This window comes from Eptatretus burgeri, chromosome 11, assembly GCF_056783735.1.
Source record: "Eptatretus burgeri isolate ZD-2024b chromosome 11, Ebu_testis_v1, whole genome shotgun sequence".
Classification (NCBI taxonomy): Eukaryota; Metazoa; Chordata; class Myxini; order Myxiniformes; family Myxinidae; genus Eptatretus; species Eptatretus burgeri.
The window spans coordinates 92,916,036-92,938,534 of NC_140971.1; the positions used below are offsets into that span (position 1 = coordinate 92,916,036).

At 43.9% G+C, this 22,499-nt stretch overlaps 1 protein-coding gene across 12 annotated transcripts in view; it reads right to left on the bottom strand.

Annotated features, from left to right (window-relative positions):
* LOC147017666 (teneurin-3-like) overlaps positions 1–22,499 on the bottom strand; it is a 420,926-nt gene that overhangs the window by 92,470 nt on the left and 305,957 nt on the right. For all 12 annotated transcript variants that reach the window (XM_085847416.1, XM_085847409.1, XM_085847415.1 and 9 more), the window contains 4 exons: positions 18,328–18,525; positions 17,974–18,159; positions 8,081–8,227; positions 7,003–7,225 (listed from right to left, as the gene is read on the bottom strand). In XM_085847416.1, the coding sequence (XP_085703542.1) occupies positions 7,003–7,225; positions 8,081–8,227; positions 17,974–18,159; positions 18,328–18,525 (754 nt within the window). The remainder of the gene's footprint in view (positions 1–7,002; positions 7,226–8,080; positions 8,228–17,973; positions 18,160–18,327; positions 18,526–22,499) is intronic.

Below are 22,499 nucleotides of genomic sequence, written 5' to 3' on the forward strand. Positions count from 1 at the left end.
ACTGTACTTTTCACCGTCCATTCTCCCTTCTGTCCTGACAAGCTTGCTCATCCCTGCTGATGAAAAGCAGCCCCATAACATGATACTGCCACCACCATGCTTCACAGTAGGGATGGTGTTGACTGGGTGATGTACAGTATTAGGGATGTGCCAGCCCAACACTTTGAATTTAAACCAAAAAGTTTAATGTTTGTCTTGTCTGACCACAAAACTTTTTTTCACATGCCTGTAGTATCATTAAGAAGCTTTTTCACAAACTCCAGAAGAGCTTTTAGATGCGTCTTTTTCAGTAATTGCTTCTTTCTTGCCACCTGTCCAGAGAGGCCAGCTTTGTAAAGGGAACGTAATAGTTCTGATTGATGAACACTGACCCCCATCCCAGACATCGAGCCTTGTCATTGTTTGATGTACAGTGACATCCCGAATCAATTTCCTGCTTGCCCGGCTGCTGAGTTTGGATGGGTGACCTGATATTGATAGAGTCTGGGTGGTATGATACATCTTTCACTTCTTAATGTTGGATTTCACTGTACTCAAAGGGATAATGAGTGAATTTGAAATCTTCCTATAACCCTCTCCTGAATGCTGCATCTCCACCACTTTGAGTCTGACTTCTTTGGAAAGCTCCTTGGTCTTCATGTTTGCCTTGTTGATTGACCAAGTGAGTTGCACCTGAAAACTCCTTGGATGAGTGAAGCAGTTTGATTTTTAAGTTAAACAACTGATGAGATACAGGTGAAAACTATTACACTTATTTCCTTTCAAACAAATAATTTTCTCCTGAATTGATTTCGGATAAATTAGCCAAAGAGTTTGAATACTTTTGCATCAAAGAATCACCTGATTTTCTCTGTTAATCTGACTTATTCGTGCTTTATCTGCATTTTTTTTTGGCTTTATCACTTTGGAGTCGTTTGTGAAACTCTTCTATCAAGTTTGATTTGAAAGCATCATGAAATAAGCTCAAGTGGCATCAAAATGTGAAAACTTTGGAGGGGTGAATACTTTTGCCGGCCATGGTATTGTTGCGAATTCGCACCCGCCGGCGTGCGGATGGCCACATCACTCGAATCGCAACCGCGTCGCCCACCGAACAAACAATTCAGTCGTGACCCTCCGGGAACTATCGCCCAGAGCCAGTCACGGGTGGGCCTTTCGACCTCACCACAATCGGGCCAATCGGCCACCCGCGTAGGATAGGGTTGTTCGCCAAACTCGACTTACATAAGTACCCACGCTGATGGTAAACCGGGCGATCGTACCTCGCCGCAGGTCAACTCAGGACACGAACCGCTTAAGCGGTCCATTCCGTGCTACAGTGATAACCGAGCGGTGTTATCGTCAGCCTCAACGGTTCCGATTAATTACCAGGCGTATTAAGCCCACTACGAACCCTTTACGTGAAGCAGGATGGAGGGTCAATAAAGAAAAGACGAAGCGAAACGGGAAAACAGTTCACACAAAGCACATTTATTTCCCGGCACACAGAAAGCACACATATACAGCCAAACAGTCAAAATGCACATATAGCAACCAAAACAAAAGCAACAATGACGCAGAGTTACTACCGACTACGCGCACACACGGCAACACTTATACAGTTCTACTTTACAGACGGCGCCAACACACATTTACTTAAAAGCAAAGGAAAGAAGCCACCCTCATAGACAAGGGGGCAGACAGGCCTGTAGGCCAATTGTGCGCGTGACCTGGAGGAGCGGCCAGGCCCGCGAGACCGGGGGGGGTCCTACCTGCGTCCTCATGACGCGTTGGCGGATGAGCCGCAGATGTGGCCGCGTGGCTGTGCCCCGACTCCGTGCTCCTTGGCGGGTTTCGTTGGCACGACATTTGGAGTGGGGTGGGAACGGGGCCCCTTTTTGCACTATCTCAGCGCGGGGGAAAGGGGGAATTGTTGATGCCCTGGGGGAGGAGAATGGCTGGCTGGTTTGGGTCCCGCGACGAGCGATCCCACACCGCGGCCTCGTCGCCGACCGCCGTCCTTCTCGCCTCGGACCCGAGCTCCTTTGCCTCTTCCCGCAACTCTTCTCAGCCGACTCCAGAACCCAACTCGAAGACACACCGATCACTTCGCCACCCAACTCCACTCACTTCGCCACCCGACTCGACTCACTTCGCCACCTGACTCGACTCACTTCGCCACCTGACTCGACTCACTCTCTACCCAACTCAACTCACTCTCCACCCGACTCGACTGACTTCATTCGCCTTGCGCTCGCCTTCTTATAGGCTGGCAGGAGCAGTTAATATGCAAATATCCGGATCAGGATGACCTCGGGGGCGGAGCCACGCTCGCCCATTGGTCGGAGGAAAGGGGGCGTGAATCTCCCCTGATCCTAGAATTTGCATATATCGATTTCACACAGACGCGCCTGGAGGCGGGGCCAAGCCGCTCCGCACTTGCTAATTGGACGGAGGGGAAGTGGGCGTGTAGCGTTCTTGATCCGAATTCTCCCTCGGAAAGGCTGCTATTTGCGCTCACGGCTCGGTGCGTTCGGCACCAATCGCCGAACGGGCCCGAGACAGCCCGACGCTCAGTGTTTACAGGTGGTGCGGGAATGGACATAGAAGGAGAGAGGTGAAGGTGGTGGAGGGTTTTCGGTGGTGGTTTGATGGTTGTGGTGCCGTTTGGGAATGGCGGTGATGCGATGATGTGGGATTGAGTTGTGAAGGTAAAGGTCATGGCTGTTGGCATTGTTGTTGTTGTCCGAGGGTTGGAGCGTGGTTGCAGTTGGTGACGATGGCTGGCGTGGTGGTTGTTGTGTGATGGCGGTTGAGATGTGGTTGGTTCAAAATAAAGATAGAACAGAAAAACGGCTATCTCAAAGCGTCGCAGCCCGGATGAATCACATAAATTCCCTCTATACAACGGGTTTGGGGCTAGCTACACATGTACTTAGAGATATCTCACCTACGGGCCCTTCATGGTGTAATGTGAATTTCCACAGCCGTAACAGTATATATATATATATACTGATGGACACCGCCATTCGCTGGTCATAAAGTGTGATCTGCTTCGACGTTCACACTTTGCGTATTCATGGTTTATTATTTATTTTAGGACTGGTCTCCTTTATCCACCTGGGAAATTGGAAATCGGCCAATATCATGGCATTACTATAAAAAGGTGCAAAAACGGACCCCCTTTACAACCCGATTAGCTTACTGTACTTCCAGTCCCTGTCAGCAAGGTCGTGGAACCCATCACCACAGTTGACATAAAATCATCCCTTTTCTCTTCCAACAACCTCATCTCAGATCATCAATTCAGATTCAGACCTGGTCACTCTACCTCGGACAAACTGCTTCTACTTTCCCAACTATGGTGGAGGCCCTCCATATCAGACATGAGATCAGGGCCATCTCTCTGGACATATCTCGAGATTTTGATACAGTCTGGCACCTTGCTCTCCAAACCGTCTGCCTATGGCATCCAAGGCCAACTCCACTCTTGGATTTTTGACTTCCTCCACTCTCATAGACAACTTGTGGCTCTCAACGGAACCCTTTCATCTCCTCTCCCTGTCAATGCTCGAGTACCCCAAGGCAGTGTTCTGAGCCCCATATTATTCCTAATCTTCATCAATGATCTCACTGACTGGAAAATCCTCTCCATCTCTTTGCCGATGACTCCACTCTCTGCCGTGACATCACTCATCCTTCTGACAAACAAGCAGCAGTCTCTTCCCTCTCCTCAGACCAAGACGAAATCACAAACTGATCAAACAACAATTTTGCTGATGTATCCATATTGTCCACCCTTTACGTTTTCCCTTAACACTCATCATTACCTACATCCCTTGTTTGTCCATCTCCGTCTATTTTCTCCCTCCACCCTGTTGTTGGTGTTTCCCCTTTCAACTGCTGTTCCCTTTATTTTGTTGTGTCCTGATTTCTTCTGTGTAATCACTCTTGCACAAGCACGGACCATGTGTAAAAAGAACAAAACAAAAGCCTAACATTCGTGGCATTTTAAGAACATATCCCCTGTAAATAGTGTTGTCCAACAGTGTATACTAACGGAGAAAGGTTTCTGTGTACCACAAAAATTACACAAAATGACACTGCCTGCCCCCGAGTACGTAATATAATGGTCAGCCAGCATGTGCTTTGACATGTTCCCCAGTTTACCCGTGCATTTCCGGAACTTGCACGTGCACACTGTGCACTGCACGCACAAATTGCCATGCGCGTGTACCGAGTCACATGACAATGCTACACGTGGTACTGAGCAAATTACAACGCAGCATGATTCGGTGAACCATCCCAGATGTGAAAAACATTTTTATTGACGTCTAAATTTCGTAAACATGATGGCACGCCTTTCTGAAAGTGAACGTTTACGTGCTGTTGGCATGCTTGAGACAGGAATGCCACAAACGTTGTGGCTAAGCGTTTCGGTGTTCATTAGAACATCACACAGTAACTGGAAATGTTATCAATAAACAGGCAACGTCAGAGACCGTCCATGTTCTGGGCGACCACCAGTGACGTCACATCGGCAGGACAACCATATCCAGTTGCTGCACCTTTGGAATCGGTTGTAGACAGAAAGTTTCACAACTCACAGCATCCCTGGCTTGTGACCAATCAGTGCCAGAATTGTTAGGAATTCGTTACACAAGTACGTGCCCGTAAAAAAAAAAAAAAAAAAAAAAAAAAAAAAAAATATCCAAACCGCGAGCAAGAAAAAACAACCACACAGGCCGTTTCTTCGCTCTCGCGTGCCCATACGTGCGTGGCCCGGAAGTTCGCATATTGTTCGCAGTTACGATTATTCGCAATTTAGTTTTAATGCCCAAATATTCAATTAGCGCCAACGTATTTTGCCTTTTCGCAATGTCATTGCAAGGAAAAACAAAAAGAGAAAAGAAGAGAGAAAAAAAATTACTTCCTGGTTCGGAACACACCAGCTCACTCTGATGTTACCGAAATTTATGCACCGTCTAATATGAAAACGATCATAACTTGGGGCATTGTGTTTATCTATAAATGCGCATAAGAAATCGATAAATTATTAGAATACACGAAGTCATCACTCGCCGGAAGCCCGTATGTTGTAACCCGTAATGGGGAGTGCGGCTGAGCTTCCCTTCCCCCATCGGCCACGCAACGTGTCTTGTCATTGGTTTGGTAAATAAATGGCCATAACTTGGGAGGCACTTGTCCAATTAATATCAAACCTTGAAAAGGCACATCCTCAGGTCCCCAGCAATATACCTAGAAAGTTTCAATTAGATCGGAGCAGTGGTTGTCGAGAAACAGCGGTCTCTCACTCACACACACACACACACACACACACACACACACACACACACACACACACACACACACACACACACACACACACACACACACACACACACACACACAGCTGGAATTATAGATAGATGAGCATAACATCTGACCATGATGACCAGCAGCATGTCAGATTTTGTTTCCGCATCATCGATGTGCATGCGTGCGTGCCTAACTTCGTGGAGACAAAGTCTGAGGTTCAGGGGACAAAATTTGGCTGCTATCATCTTTACATATACTGTGCGTGTGCGTGTGCGTGTGCATATATATATATATATATATATATATATATATATATATATATATATATATATATATATATATATATATATATATATATATATATATATAAAGACCACAAGGGGAAAACCAGAGATGTCAGGATAAGTCAATTTTGAAGAAACTGAAAAACAAAGTTTCAAGACTTTGGTGGACTGTTTAATAACTGTCATATCGATTTATTTTCCAGTAAAAGGAAGAGTGATCATTGGCTGATCAAATTAAGCATGGAGCATTTGCCAAGCTTCTGTGTTATTTAATTTAAGAGCAAAGAACGAATCAATGTTGCAAACTGACATCACTGGTTATTCCCTTGTTTAATAATTGCCATGCAATTTTAACCCAGGATGTGGAGAAAATTCATGCTTGTTGGTTATTAGCATACATTACATGACTTCGGTGATCACAGATTATTTTTTTCAACATTAAACGGTCATTGTTTTTTTGTTTGATTGGTGTTCAATGCCATACTCAAGGGTATTTCGCTTATATGACGACGGATTCTCCATTTCTTACTCTGTACTACTTAATATGATGGAAAACCGGGAGGAAACCAAGGATAAACCACCCCCGCAATAGCCGAAGTCACCTCATGTGACTCCCTCATATACCTAAGCAGGTTGATTGGGCGGTGGGTACATCGAATGAGGATGGGTACTCAGACGCGCTAACCATTAAGCCACGGCGTGGGTCCCATAAAAGTCACAATAAAGGTTTAACCAGGCTTGAACCACGATATGCACCAACTACAGAGCCCATGATATCACCAAATAGTGAATTGTAGTGCTCAGAGTTTATGCTGTGAAAGTTTTACAACCTTTCATTTTTTAGTTTCTCAACTCTGAATATTATGGTGGAACAGTTAACATGAATGAAAGGGAGATAACCAGGAGTAAAGTATTGACAACTCTGGGTTTCTACTTGTTCAGCTTTGACAACACTTGTTTTTTCATTGCACGGCTAAACTTTATACCATATAAATTATGTGACACCCCTGGTTATTTGTTAAAGTAATATTGTGAGAGGAAACCTTATGTTGCTAACTATTGGCAGGTGCAATAACCCTGAAATTTATAAAAAGTGACATCTCTGGTTTTCCCCTCGTGGTCTTCATATATATATATATATATATATATATACATTATACATATACATGAAAAATTACATGCCCAAACCAGGAATCCAACCCAGGTCCTCTGGAAAAAGATATCGATGTACTTCAGTGACTCCATTTTTTTGTTGACCAATTCTGAGATTAAAAAAAGTAGAAATCAAATAAATTGCAGAATTAAGGTACGTCTCTCTTGCACAACTTATCGGTGTGCTGTTCAGTCACACAAACCAATTGTGCTACATTGTTGCCAAATTGTAGCTGCAACAAATAGCTGTACCACCTACTTTACATACCGGCTGTCAAAGGGATTCTCTCCAGGAATTATGTGCACTGTGCCAACGAGGAACTTGAACTTTGTGTAGAAAGAATGCACCGGGCGTGTTGCGAGACGCTGTCCAGCTGGTGCCAAGATTAGTGGCAAGACATCCCGTGGGTCGGGAGATCGTCTGCACAAAGCATCTGCCTTGCAGGCAAGCTGCACACAGCAGTCTGGATCGATGCAATCAAACAGGCCATCTGCAATCAAGAAAGAATACTCAAACCTGCAGCTTCCGTAATTCTCGAGACCATTTCCCATATATCTACAAAAGTGCATGTATATGTGCAATCCTAAAGGTTAGACATAATTGATGAGAGTAATAACTGAGATTATTATCAACATTGACCTGGAGGATCATGCGGTTCATGCTGAATCCGCATTTAAAAGGGTGTAAATGAAGGTCATACAGCAGCCGCTATAAAGCGAACATGAGTCCAGACCACTTGACATGTTTCTGCAGTACAGCTGAATGCTCCATTGTGAAAATTATTTCAAACCAAAAATAAAGTGTGTTAGCCTATTCTGTGTTCTCACCTGAGCACATCGCTCATGATATTGGGATCACAGGTTAAAAATCCAAATACTATGCTGACTTGACTATCGTCTCCAAATATCCTTGTCTTCTACGTGATATACAGGATGTACAAGCTACACTCCTTCAAGAGCAATGAGACACTGGAGAAATGTGGTCGGAGACAACAACGCGTTACGTGGTTAAAATAACCAATTCCAGGAAGTGTTCTTTCGTAAGCTCATGGCATCATATCAAAAAAAATAAAAATACACAGAGTTATAATTACCACAATAAAAGGAGGAAGTGCAAGGGAGGAGCTCGGTTGTCCGTTTGAAATTAAAACACTGGATATTGAAAGGCTCACAAAACACACGAGAAATGCATTGCACAGAAACTAGAAACATCATTCTGTGAAATGGAATAAGACACGAAGCTGAAAAAGCTGGAAGAGTCCCTCAGAGCATTGTCAAAGTTTTCATCAGCCTTGATAGCTCTCTGAAATATACGATTCAGTGCATTCTTTGCTTGAAACATCTACCTCGATCATTGTCCTTTCCATCCTCGCAGGCCATCTCCACGGCAATGCTGCAACTGGACCCTCTCCAACCAACATGGCAGCCGCAACGCCATAGACCGTTGTCCAGCTCGCATGAGCCTCGACCGGTGCACTGGCTGGGACAGCCCTCTAACATCACCAAAACAACAACATCATCGCATTTTTATCAATGTGCCTGCGTAAAAGATTCAACCGAATAACACATTCTGATGACACTGTCCTCTGTTAATGGGACAGGGGGTTAATTAGGCAGTCACCAGCTGAGTTGGAATATTGAACTTGCAATACCGTCATGGCTAGTTTGATTGAAGGGAGATGTGACGAGTCGTTAATCGTGAAACTATTTGTGCAATTCCGATTCTGGAACCTTCTTACCGCACACAAACGGTATAAAAGTGCACCTACTATGGTCTCATATTCTGGTATGATAAAATTTTAGACAGCGAGGATCTTGTGAAAAATCACACTTATTAATTAAGAACTGAAGCTAACACTGTAATATTACACAAGATCTTCACGTACGATCTCGTATATTAACTCACAGGCGCAATCATTCAGCCGCTGCCGCCTGATGATGAGCAAGCCGACTACATGATTGAAGGATGTAGTTTTTCACACTCCAATGGTTTGCTTTTCATCGGATTACTTTGAGTGCACTGGTCTTAAGATCAAGGCCTGAATTATTTCATCAAGTGACAAAATGGATAATGCATTATGATTGACTATTCCGAGTGCTGGCATGAAAGTACAGAAACCGCTGAACATGTTTGAATCAATTCCAGCACAAAATGGGTAAAACAAACAGGTGGAGACATTTAATGTGGTGTTCGTTTTCAATTTGAAAATTTATAAACTCATAATGCCTTCATCGGTAAAGCAATGCTTTCCTGCGGGTGGCATGCCTTTATGTGGTGTGCTCGCATCCGTTGTATCAGCTAAGATGTCATAAATAGACCTTTTTAAGGAATAATGAGGTCAAACTACCAAATGCGGTGGAATGGAAGCTTAATGTCAGTTGGAATTCCTGGTCGCAAGTCAAGTCTTATTGAGACATGGTTCGGGGGGTTTCAAAGGTCAAAACTCGGCTTCCATGAGTATTTCTGTCCATAGAATGAACAGTTGTTGAAAAGGTTAAAAAGATTCGTGGTCTTTGCGGCAAATTGATTTGTAAACTTAATAAGAATGAGCTACATTCAGTTCACAGAGCATAACAACAATGCAAAAAGCACCTCAATACAACAGAAGAAAGTATACATTTTTGTTTCGTCTTTACTCATGTTTGCCAAAGTCCATTTGTCAATTAGGTAACGGATGAGGCTTGATGTCACATTGTGTTTCTTTTTAATCCCCATAATTGTGTTGGACAAATGTTTTTCGTTTTACATTCACAAAATAAAGACACCTGCTGCCGAAACATTGATTAATTAAAAAATGTTTGTCATGAAAAAAAAAAAACTCCTTCTGGTGAAACACCCAAAATCCAGGCTCTCTGCTCATCTCCACTCATTTGTTCCTCTTTTCTATCAGCTGAGAAACCAACTTCCTCAGTCTGTTCAGTCCAATTATTCCTTCCAGTGCTTCAAGAGGACCAACTCAGGTCATCCACCATTCATGCTCATGATCTTTTGCATCCTCATTAATAATCAAGCATACCTACCTTCCTTTCCAGGTTATTAGTCCCCTACCAGCTTCACCAGAGGCGACCATAGGTTTTCTCTCCGTATGTCCGTCTGACGTACCTGTGCTTTTTCTTTTCAGACTTTGTTTCCAATACCCTTTAACATATTCAACTGAAACTTGGTACATGGCTTTATTATAAGTTACACAAGTTCGAGTTTCAGGGCATTTTGTAAATTTTTCATAGAGTTATGCCCTTTTTAAACTTAGAAAAGGTCACATATAACACATGGGTCAGTGTTCAGCTGCCCTGACTCCACAGACTGTGACACACCATTGGCTGGACAGCTGGCCTAAATCCACCCCAAAAAAATCATGCGCCGCCATTGCATGAAGCAGCACAGATCGGCAGGCCTCAGGCCTGCATGTTAGACCGTGGCCCAATGCAATTGAATTATCCTGGACATCACAATATATTATATACTAGCAAATACCACTCATCGCTTCGGTGGCGGGAATACTCGGAGGTGGGGGGGGGGGAGAGAAAAAGAGAGGGGAGGGGAGAGAGAGGGGGAATAGTGAAGAGGTGGGGGGGAAAAGTGAGAGGAGGGAGGGGGAGCAAGGAGGGGTGTGGGAGCGAGGTGTGTGGGAGCAAGGAGGGGTGTGGAAGTGAGGAGGGGTGGGGGAAGGGAAGACTGTGAGGTGAGAGGAAGGGAAGGCAGACGTGCGGTGGAGTGTTAATTATGATTCGTGCTGTTTCATCAAAATGATTCTGTATTGAATAACAGTGAAGATGGAAACAAAATATTGTCTGAAATCCATTTTCTCCAGTCATACAATAAATACGGCCCAGAGACAAACACCGCCCAGACACGTCCGGAGACAAAACCCGCCGGACGCATCCGGAGCAAAGCCGTCTGGAGACAAACACTGATCGGACACATCCGGAGACAAACTCCTGTCCACATAGGTCCGAAGACAAACTCCCATCCAGACATGTACAGAGACAAACTTTTGTCCGGACACAAACTCCCATCTGGACATAAATACCGTCCGCCCGGACATGTTCAGAGACAAACACCACCTGGACGTGTCCAGAGCCAAGCTGTCCAGAGACAGACACCGCTGCGACATGTCCGGACACCAACAACACCCCAACGCGTCTGGAGACAAACACCACACCGACGCATCCGGAGACAAACACCGCTCGGACATGTCGGAGACAAACAACATATTGACATAACCACCATCCGGATATGTCCAGAGTCAGTGAGAGAGAGAGAGAGAGAGAGAGAGAGAGAGAGAGAGAGAGAGAGAGAGAGAGAGAGAGAGAGAGAGAGAGAGAGAGAGAGAGAGAGAGAGAGAGAGAGAGAGAGAGAGAGAGAGAGAGAGAGATATATATATATATATATATATATATATATATATATATATATATATATATATATATATATATATATATATATATATACATATAGGGGTTGGGGAGTTAGCAGAGAAAATATGTTTATGCTTTAAGAACAAAACACACACACACATTAGTGCTTGGCCGTTATTGGTCATTTTTTGGGAATCAGCACGTTGGAGTCAGTGCGATTACTGACGACAGTACGTACTGTATACAACACAAAAACCTTGAGAAGCTTTCACCGAAAAAGAACATTGCATGTGTTTCGACGTTTCAGGGATATGTTGAAAACATTCATCTATAAAAAGAACTGTGTGATGGGTGGAAAAATAATTTGGCTCGGTAACACATTAATACGCCAAATAGCTCAGAAATCGGGTGTTATTTCACAACTCACTCAGAATGACGGAGCATGAACCACTGGTTAAGAATGACGGAACACGAACCACTCGCTCAGAATGACGGAGCACGAACCACTCACTCAGGATGACGGTGCACGAACCACTCATTCAGGATGACGAAGCATGAATCACTCGCTCAGGATGAAGGAGCAGGATCCACTCGCTCAGGATGACGGAGCATGAACCACTCACTCAGGATGACAGAGCACGAATCACTCGCTCTGAATAGAGCATGGTGCAGCAAAAGCGTCCGCAGTGAGTGAACGATTCGCTCAGAATGACGTAGGGTGCGCGGTACCACGATCTACTAAAGGGTGCTCGGCAAGTAGCTTTAGCACTCAAGCAAGCACTCCAATGAAATGGTTGATGAGGAACGGCGGGCCAGGCTGTGGCTGCATACCATAAAGGATCCCTTTAACTTTAACGCTGGTCTTCACCACGCCCGCAGCAGTTAAAAAAAATTAAATGAATTCGTTCAAATAATGACTTTGTCCACAAAGGAGTTGCAGTTTAATGTAGAAGAACCCTGGAGACATCGCAAAGTTTAATCGCCCGTGAAATAAATATTGCAAGTAATCCACCACGTTACCTGCTCGTCTGTGCATGCATCACGTGGTTCATTGGTTCGCGGTCCGCAGAAACGTTATATAACTTAATTTTAAAATGTCCATTTTTCACCGGATTTGTTATGATGTCTTGAAAAGCACCTCACCAAATCTCTGAAAATATAGACACAGATATGGCAGACGCTATGGATAAGCAGTCCCTCTGGGGGACAAGGCATGACATCAAGCAGAGAATGCATTAAGTCACAGAGCTCAATGAAGCTGGTTAATTTTGGCACATTCCTCAATCTTTTGTTCGCTCAATATAATTCTCCAAACAGTAGAAAAAGATAAGTTTAATGCTTTTGAAATTTCACATTTTCTTCTGTAGAAATATCTGTCCATGAGCTGGAGGGCCATTTCTGGCCAATTGGTACCATCTTGAGGGACCAAGGTTTGTTGTGATTTTCTGTTAGGTTGATGTATCTGGAACACAAAAATGCATGATGGACATCTGAGTAGAGTAGCTTAAGCATTTTGCTGAATATGCTGAAGCGTGCATTAAACGCAAACTTTTTTTTTATCTCTGCATTTGAGTTTCTTCTTCTTCATTTTGTTTCCAGTTTTGACTTGAGCGTGCATTAAACGCAAACAGATTTTTATCTCCCGAACATTCATCGGGACCGATAGAGGGACACGTATTGCAGAGTCATTCTCGCTCTTGTTGAGTTTTTCCCCCCTACCCTCTTTTTCATTTTACCCTACGCACATGAAGTGAAAAGCGAGGTTAAGCAACTGGTTCACTTCTGTCTGTCCGTCCATCTACAAACATTAGTTTATGATCGAGGAACAACTTCATTTCAACTGAATGTTTTATTTTTAACATGAATCGGAAAACAAACCTGTAGATTAGTAGTACTTTGTCTCTGAATTTGTCTCTGATTTGTCTCTGAATCATAAAGGACACAAACACCAGGCACAAATAACTATTGTAACGTATTAGATATGGTGGTGTTCCAGCCACTGCATCAATGGCGGTAAACTTCCGGAATTTTGTTTTCTTCAACCTTTAAAGTCTTTATTTTATTTAAATTCAATGATATATTTGAACACTATAGAATACAAATTGCCTTCATATCATTTCCAAAAACCCAGTTTTGCAGTACTAGGACATATTAAAAAATAAGGTTTTGTATAAAACTGCTTCAACGGTGCTAAAACTTCTGGATTTTTTCCTACGACCTTTAAAATCATTATTTTACTTCAAATTAATTATAAACTTAAACACTGCGTGGGGTAAGGTATTCTATGAACTCTCCAGTTTGTTCTATTTCTGTTTCATCACCAGCTCATCTCCTTTTCTTCCTGTGTTTGCATGAGCTTGCATCCAAGCTTGATCACTTCCTGCGTCCTCTCTCTTCCCTCGATTTCATTCTTCTTCCAATGGACCCTGTTTCCCCCTTTCCACTATATTCTTGTTATTCTGTGGTCTGTTCTGTGTTCTAGTTCTTCCACGAGCCTCGACTTTGCATCCAAAAAAACGGTTGCTTTCAGATTTATTTTAAATTTCATTTAAATTGGTCAATGAATGCGAAACCATTGACTTAGGATGGTAGTGAAGCATTTCTTTCTCTCTTTCACCAGTACAATATTGAAAGTAAAAAATGAAAATTTGAATTGAACTGGAACGGCACTCATCGAGCACAAACCTCCGTTGGGCTGAACAGTTTACATTTTGTATCCCACTGATAGGCCGAATCTGCATTCGGATCTTCACCAAAATCTTATCAATTTGTCCTCGTCACACACTCAACTTGTCCAGCTAGTTTTGTCCGTATTTGTTCACAACTTTTTGACATATCCTGCTCACAGACAAACAGACAGACAGGGTTGAAAACATAACTTCCGTCCACCTTTGGTGGCGCGGAGATGATCATAAAATCTGTTTTACCTTTATGAAAAAAAATTTTTTGATTAAAGTTCGTTCAGAGAAAATTAAACACTCAATAAACCAAGTGAGATCTCCATAGGACATCATTGGGTGGTTCCTAAATATTTATTCCCAGGGAAGCACAATTTACAAGTACTGTATGTATTCTTCTTGTTCTTGCACACGGCAGCACGGCTGCCAGGTAGCTATCATTTCGGTGGGGCACAACTATGCTGCTGATGCTGTGCCCCGATGCCAGTACACCGGTACTCATTTCACCAACCCCAGAAGGACGACAGGCTGAGTCAACCCCACCTGGTGTTAATTCAGCAGCCAACAGGGCTCAAACTCATGACCCTAAGATCCCAAGCCAGGCACCCTCACCACTGAGCAAACACCAGGCTTCCCACTGTATGTATTAAATATGGCATTGAGAGGGAATATCGTTATACCCTCGAATAACGTTAAAGAGCAGATGTATGTTTTCTGCAAAAATGGCAGAACGTTTTGCCCATGTCTCCTACATCCCCTTTACTCCTGTATTCTCCCAACTTCGTCTTTTTTTTTTACTCCCCATCTCACTGTACTCTGCCATCTTCCTATTTCTCCCCTAGATATTATGCCGCATTCTTCACCTTTAGGAAATGGCGGCAAGGCATGGATGAACATGTGATGAAAGAGTTGGTGCATGATCAAGTGTGATATGATGGTGGAGAGGGACAGCCTTATAATTGTGGTTTAGTGGAGGGGTCTGATAATGGAATCCTGATGATTATGCACATTACACTATCAGAGAGTTGGGCACATCCAGAGCTGTTATCAGCAATTGAGGCACCTGCCTCAACAGATTGTTGAATCCAAGTGGGTCCCTCACCTCTTGGTTCATGCTCATTCTCACGAATAATTGCCTGGATGTGTGCAATAATCATGTGTGTGGATGGATGAGCTCTTAAGATCAAGACCGGGCTCCTGCACAGTGTGCTACAACTGCATCATTCTCAGATGACAAGTGACTCGATTGGTTAAAATGTCACTGCAGCTCAAGGTTTTGGAGGTCAGGAGGAAGATCAATTTTGTTGCCACCCAAGTGAACACACATGCTGACTAACTTCAAGTCCAGGCTGCAGTCGATCAGGATAGCCTTGAGGATACTGGACAGGCAAAGAGTAGAGATGATAGGTGTGTTCAGATGTCAGATGGTGGAGATGAAGAGAGATGATTGAGATTATAGAGATAGTGAGAGAGATTATAGAGATTATAAAGATAAAGGTTAAAGAGATTATAACGATAAAGGTTCAAAAGATTATAGAGATACACATTATATAGATTATAGATGATTAGGATGATAGGGATAAGAGATTTTAGAAATCTGAAAAAGTCTTTGGACTTGTACGACACTTTGACACGACAATGTTTGACAGACACGACACTCTGAGCCAGATTTCCCATCGTGTGCTGCCTTTTTTGCTGCTGGTTGCATCATTGGTCAGGGGCATGGCTATGCCGCTGATGCAGTGCTCCAATTACCAGTACACACCGGTGCTCATTTCGCCGACCTCGGAAGGATGACAGGCTGATGACAGGTGTTAATTCAGCGGCCAACAGGGCTCAAAACTCAGCACCCTAGGATCCCAAGCCACCACCCGAACAGCAAAGCCAACACCAGGCTTTGAGCCAGAGTGAAAGACAGGAAGCTGGTTGCCTGGAGTATTGCTAGACCATGTGCAGCATCATGATGCATGTTTTCAATCATCTGTGCACATAGTTACGCTGAAACATGCAGCAGTTTTGACTTGGCTGGAATGGGTGAACTGCGTAAGTCAACCCGATATGGTAAGAAGGTAAGAAAAAGGTTCGATATTTTGTTTCAGCACAGTGTTGTAGAAAACAGTCAGAGCATTTACCCATGACTCGGACTGGGTTCAAACCACTGACCTCCCAGACTCAAAGCGGACACTCCAACCATCACAGCACCGAGTCTGGGTCAAACAAATATAATTAGTGACCAATATTCAACCCGGAATGTGAATTAGTCAATAAGTGTGCCGCATGATGGCGACGAAGAGGTCGATATACATGCACAACCAAGTGAGGAGGTGCTCCAAAATAAAAAAAAAGAAAATGAGAATTATACAGAATATATCTGGTCAGACTATAGAGTTAGTGCAACGGTTCTGGAGATGCAGGAGAACGTTCCTGCATCAGGAGAACATGAGAGACTGTGTGGGGGACTGGAATATGGAAGTGTATTATGTGGTGGTTGCAGAGAAAAACATTCTGCAGCAAGTGGGCAAAGAACAAGACATGCCCCCAGGTTAAATGGGCAACTGAGGGGTAAGCTAATAAAAATGATTTGTCAAAAAAAAAATAAAAAAATACGAAAAGCACTAATTATGTGTGATTGCCCGGAGCAGATTTGCGCTCACATAATGAAGACTTACTGGCAGGAAAGGCTTAATTGCTGTCAGAGGGGAGAGCTGAGATGCTGTGGCTGTAATGCCATAAGCTGTGACATTTGATACACGTGATGAGTGTAAATGTGCAAAGTAAGTTTCTTGTGTGCGGAATCATGCAAAACCTTTCACTGAATTGCAGTTCAATGCGTTGAACGTATGAAACGGACATGCACCACTGGAGGGTCGTTGTTTGTTTGAGAAAGAAGTTGCAAGGTCAGGGTGAAGTGAGGGGAAGAGGAGAGGGGAGGCTTGTTGGTTTTTGTGAACGTTCAGCAGATAATTGGTATAGCCCCAGGATGAGTGGAAATTTGTTAATATATTACTGGAATTTGTTCATGTGCAATGGTCTTTCTTCGCTTGACACTCAACAATGTTTGTATTTCTTTCTTTTCTTTAATGCAAAGTCGAGGCTCGTGGAGGAACGAGCTAGACCATAGAATGGATGATGATGTAACAGAACAAAGGGAACAGAATGAAGAGAGGTAGGACACCAACAGCAGGAATGAGGGACAAAATAGAGGGAGACTTGGAGAAATACGCGATATGGGGAAGGATGAGGGTTAAGGGAGGAAGCGTGGGGTGGGGAATGGGGTACAAGATGGATACAACTGCAAACTCTCAGGAAGGAAAAACTGGAAACTTGTAAAGAGGTCGATTTTGGGAGGGTTGATGGTGGTAGAAAAGATCATGTTTTTGGATGCTGGATGATCTGAGAAGCAGTGAAGAGCTGTCTTGAAGACTTGGAGGGAGGAATGACATTGATGGGAATGTGGAAGTTGGTTCTGCAGGTGGGAAAAAGAGGAATGAATGAGTGGAGGTGCAAAGCAGTGATTCTGGATTTTGTGAGTTTCACCAGGAGGGAGTTTACTGGTGGACCGAATGCATGTGGCAGAGGAGGGGGAGAGAGGAGGGAGATAAACCACGGAAACGGCAGAGGGTTAAGACAAGAAAGGAGGTGATGGAAGTGAGAGAGACCACCGACCTGGGAGTGATAGGCCCATAGACTGAGCTTCATCATGGGATATTGAAATGATCCACGGCGTCAAGCTGAGTAAGCTGTGAGGCAGCGGCACCAGCCCAGAGGGGGGAGGGAGGGGGGGGAGTGGGGGACAGTTCTCCATCAAGCTACAGATGAAGGCCTTGCAGGTGGATAGGAGTTCAGGTGTGCCACTTTCCTTCCTTCTCTCAAACTTCTTCACCTCATTTTAACCCTTTCACTTTTACTCCTATCTATTCTTGCTGTTTCCTTTGAAACATGTAGATGGATTCCTACAATATTATGTTAATACCTCTTATGCAACAATACACTAAAACAAGAACTCCAACAAGAAAATATTCTCCAACCAATCAAGGTCACACAATTTAGCAATATTAGAGCAATCAACTTTTAAAATAAACTATCTGCGTGAATGTTGTGGAAATCGATGCCGAAAGCAACCGACTTTACTTCTTGCGTCACCACATCGAGTTTTATCGATTTTTTTACGAGTGGTGGACGACACCGCAGAGCAGCCTCACCAATACTGCAGTGGTCTCCATTCCAGCCTTCATCACACTCGCATTGCCCATCATTGCAACGGCCATGTTCCTCGCAGGGTGGAGCACATGATCGCTGCTCACATAAGGTGCCACTCCAGCCATCATCACAGTGACAAGCACCCATGACGCATGTACCGTGCAACCCACAACCTTCAGCACACAGCTCTGCAACAAAATATTCCAAAAGGTTCTGCTTGTTAATATTGTGGATTCATCAGTCCACATGATTCTGGCAAAATGACAGAGAATCATTTGCTGAATCTTGTTTTTGTTTTTTTTTAAATCCGAAAGCCAAAAACTCTCGACTAATGTGACAATCCTGAACACGCTTACCAAGGGAACAGTCTCGTCCAGTATAACTCGGTTCACATGTGCACGAACCAGTCTCAGGCAGGTAGATGCCATGTCCGGAGCACTGCACACAGCCAGGGCTAGGCTCATCACAAAGCGGGCCTGTCCAGCCAGCTTTGCAAATGCATATGTCACCAACACACGTCCCATGTCCAGAACAATGTGCGTCTCGACATGTTACTGTGGGCAGGAAGGACGAGATGGAAGATAAATCAGTGCACGTGTATAATTCATGTGACCCACTCATGATGACACACAAAATAATCACAAGCGTCGGAAGAACAACAACAAAGAGGCATCAGAAGTGGGTGTGAAAGAAAGAAGAGAAGAGGAGGTATATAAGATTTAAAAAATGAGAATAAAAGGGGGAGATGTTGGGATTTATTGTAGAAATCTTGTACCTCTGATATTGAGAGAGGATTAGAAAAGCTAAACGACAATTTCGCATCATCAGCATATGAACATGGGAGCTTCCAAAAGGATAACACAATCCTATAAGAGCTTACTAAGGAATGATATAATGTAAATGACCGTGTTAGGGGTTAGTAATGATAACCCAGCAGGAATAAAGCAATTCTGTGCGAGACCTTATTGCTTCCCAGGAGGAGTGATTTCCTGAGCACGACTGTCCATAAAGATCTCAATGCAGACGTTCAACAATTTCTTTCGATCAGCTTATTGAAAAACTAACACTGAGTTTTAGGTCAATTTACATAAAGATTCCAATGTTTACATGAAGGGATGCAAGATAGCCACCCTGTTCACCCACAAATCTGCAAATGGAATCCAGGAACCTCTCTGTAACGGGTTCACAGATTTCCTCCGAGATTGCAAGCTTAATTCGTCCGGATGGCATTCTCTCTTACGATATCCTTTGAGGCCCGTGCCCCTTAAGACAGTCTCCTGAGATGCATCCAAATCTTTAATCACATAAATGACCCGTCTGCTTCTTGAAAATCCTCTGTACCTCTGCAGATGACTCTGCCATGTTCTAGACAGTTCCTCACCCAAGAGAATGGCCGACTGTAGCTGAATTGCTGTCTGCCACTTTGGAGATAATAAGACAGTTGTCAAATGGAACACGACAATCAATGCAAAGCGCACACCTTCACCTTGTCTTTCCATGAAGACTGTTTGGCAAACCCTCCAATTCACTTGTCTGGACAATCTTTCTGACCCAACTCGATACCTCCTCCGCAAACAGTCCTGATGGTACAAGTGCCCTAATCCTCAGGAACTGTGTTTCAGTTGTACCACACCCTCTTGGCTTAATGGTTAAGGTGGCTGGCTTAAGATGTTAGGGTCTTAAGTTTAAGCCCCTGTTGCTCCGTTACATAACACCGGGTGGGTTGAGTCAACCTGTCATCCATCCGAGGTCAGCAAAATGAGTACCAGATTCTTGGAAATGCAATTATGTATTACTGGAATTTGTTCATGTGCAATGGTTTTTCCTCGCTCGACACTCAACAATGTTTATATTTCATTTTTTTTTAAATGCAAAGTCGAGGCTGGTGGAGGAGCTAGCTCAACCATAGAATGGACCATGACGTAACAGAATGAAGAGAGTTAGGTGTGAGAGGTAACAGAATGAAGAGAGGTAACAGAATGAATCTGCCATAACCTTAATATCTGCCATAACCTTTGTTCAACTCTCTTCCACAGGTCAGAAACAGCATGTCCAGCATTGCACCTTCTTATGCAGAGCGATGATGAAAGGATTAGCAATCTTGTTATCCAATTCACGCGCTTACACAGCCACAAGAAGATGTGTAGGCCCTGGTACTCCTTCACCCCAATATCTGCCATAACCTGTCATGGGAGGTTCCCATAACAAAATTGGCATCAAAATCTAATCTCAGTCTGGGTATTCTCTGTAGAGCTCAGTTATTCCTGAGCCATCCCAAGCTCAACACAATATACAAGGCTTTCATAGGGAGCTCCATGGAGTATGCCTCCCCATTAATGCTGGTGCTCCTGCCTCCCACTTCCCTCCTTGCACCTCCTGAGCTGATAAAAAGCATGGCCTTCCGCATCAATGGAATTTTTATATTGGACGCTGACTCCAAGGGGCTGTGACTCTCCCATCAGCTCTATCATCATTTGATCTCTATCAATGCTCTACCTGTTTCTCTTGAAAACCGACCATACCATGTTGATGATGACTGCACACTAAAAAAAGTGATATATATATATATATATATATATATATATATATATATATATCACTCATATTAAAAGCAGACTGCTGCTGAATCTATTGACCTCAGACCTGGACAAGATAAGCCGCTAGTCAGCTATGTGGAACATGACATTAAACGCCAGCAAATCACACGCTCTCACAATACCTCTCCCCCAAGGATTTTTTTTCCATACCAAGTCGAGGCTCGTGTAAGAGCTAATACACAGAACATATAACAAGGCAGGAGGCAAGAGGGGTGGGAGAGGGAAGCACAAAATAGTGGGGAACAGAGACAACAGGAGATCTGTGGAAGGGAGAGGGATGGGGTAAGGTACACGGGGTAAACAAGATGGTACTACAGGGACTTTCAGGAAGGAAAACAGGGGATTTGAATGAGGTGGGTTAGGGGTGGATTGACCCGACAGAGAATATCAAGATTTTAGATGTGGGAAGATAAGAGATGGTGGTAAACAGGTGTTTTGAAGACCTGGAGGGAGGATTGACATTGATGAGAATGTGGAAGTTGGTTCCAGAGGTGGGAAATAAGAGGAATAAAAGAGTGAAGGTGAGCAGTGATTCTTGATGATTTTGGCAGTTTCACCAGAAGGGGTTTTTTTGGCGGACCTTGAGTGCCCTGAGGAAATATAGGGGGAGAGGCAGATCACGAACAGAGTGGGGGGGGAGGCAAGGTCGTAGAGGAGACAGTAGAAGACAGAAAGACCACCGACCTGCCTCAGGTGAGAGACGGAGAGACCTAAAGACAGCTGCATCGTGGGAGATACCAATGATCCTAAAAGCCTTGGTTTCCCCAGCATAAAGTCAAGCTTTGTATGAGGCAGGATCACCACACCAGAGGGGAGAGTGGTACTCTATCAGACGGTAGATGAAAGCTTTGTAAGTGGTTAGAAGCTCAGGTGTGCTAAAGAAGGACTTTGCACGACGTAGTATGCCCAGTCGGAAACTGGCTTTGGAGGCCAGCTTGAAGATGTGGCTTTGCCTAGGAAACATCATGGCAGACAGTGAGACCCAAAAGCTTGAATGAAAGGACTTCTTCAAGCAGATTGGTGAGAAAGTAGATAGGGGGGGGGGAAGGTTCCGGGTGGTCCTTTCAGAGAGACATGGTGAGAGTGTGAGATTTGTCAGGATTGAAAGGCATATTCCAAGTGTTTCACCAGCTTGTGATTTTATCCAGATCTGCAGAGAGTGAAAAGGCTGCTGCCTGCCGATCAGAGTGACGAGAGATGGTGCGGCAGAGGGTGGAGTCATCAGCAAAAAGATGAAGAGGATTTTCCAGAGAGTCGGAGAGATCATTGATGAAAACCAGGAAAAGAACAGGGCCCAGAACACTGCCTTGAGGAACTCCAGCCTGGACGGGATGAGGGGATGAGAGAATTCCACTAAGAGCCACGTGTTGACTGCAACAGAAAAGGAAGTCCATGAGCCATGAGTGGAGAATGCTTTGGATACCATAAGAAGAGAGTTTTGTGAGCAGTGCAGGATTCCAGACCATATTGAAATCTCACGATACATCTAGGGAGTTGGCTCTGATCTCATGTTTGGCATTTAGGACCTCCAGCCATTGTTGGGAAAGCAGAAACAGCATGCCCAGCGTTGAGTGACCTGGTCTAACTCCAAATTGATGGTCCGAACTCTGGCCATTGGTGAAGAGGAACAATTTAATGTCTGAAATGATGATGGATTGAATGACCTTGCTGATGATTTAGAGCAGGCTGATTGGTCTGTATTTGCAGGAATCAGTTTTTGCACCTTTTTATGCAGAGCGATGATGATAGGATTGGCAATGCAGTTATCCAATTCACACGCTTACAAAGCCACAAGAAGATGTGTAGTCCCTGGTACTCCTTCACCTCAATATCTGCCATAACCCATCATGGGAGGTTCACATCACAAAATTGGCATCAAAAGCTAATCTCAGTCTGGGTATTCTCTGTAGAGCTCAGTTATTCCTGACCAT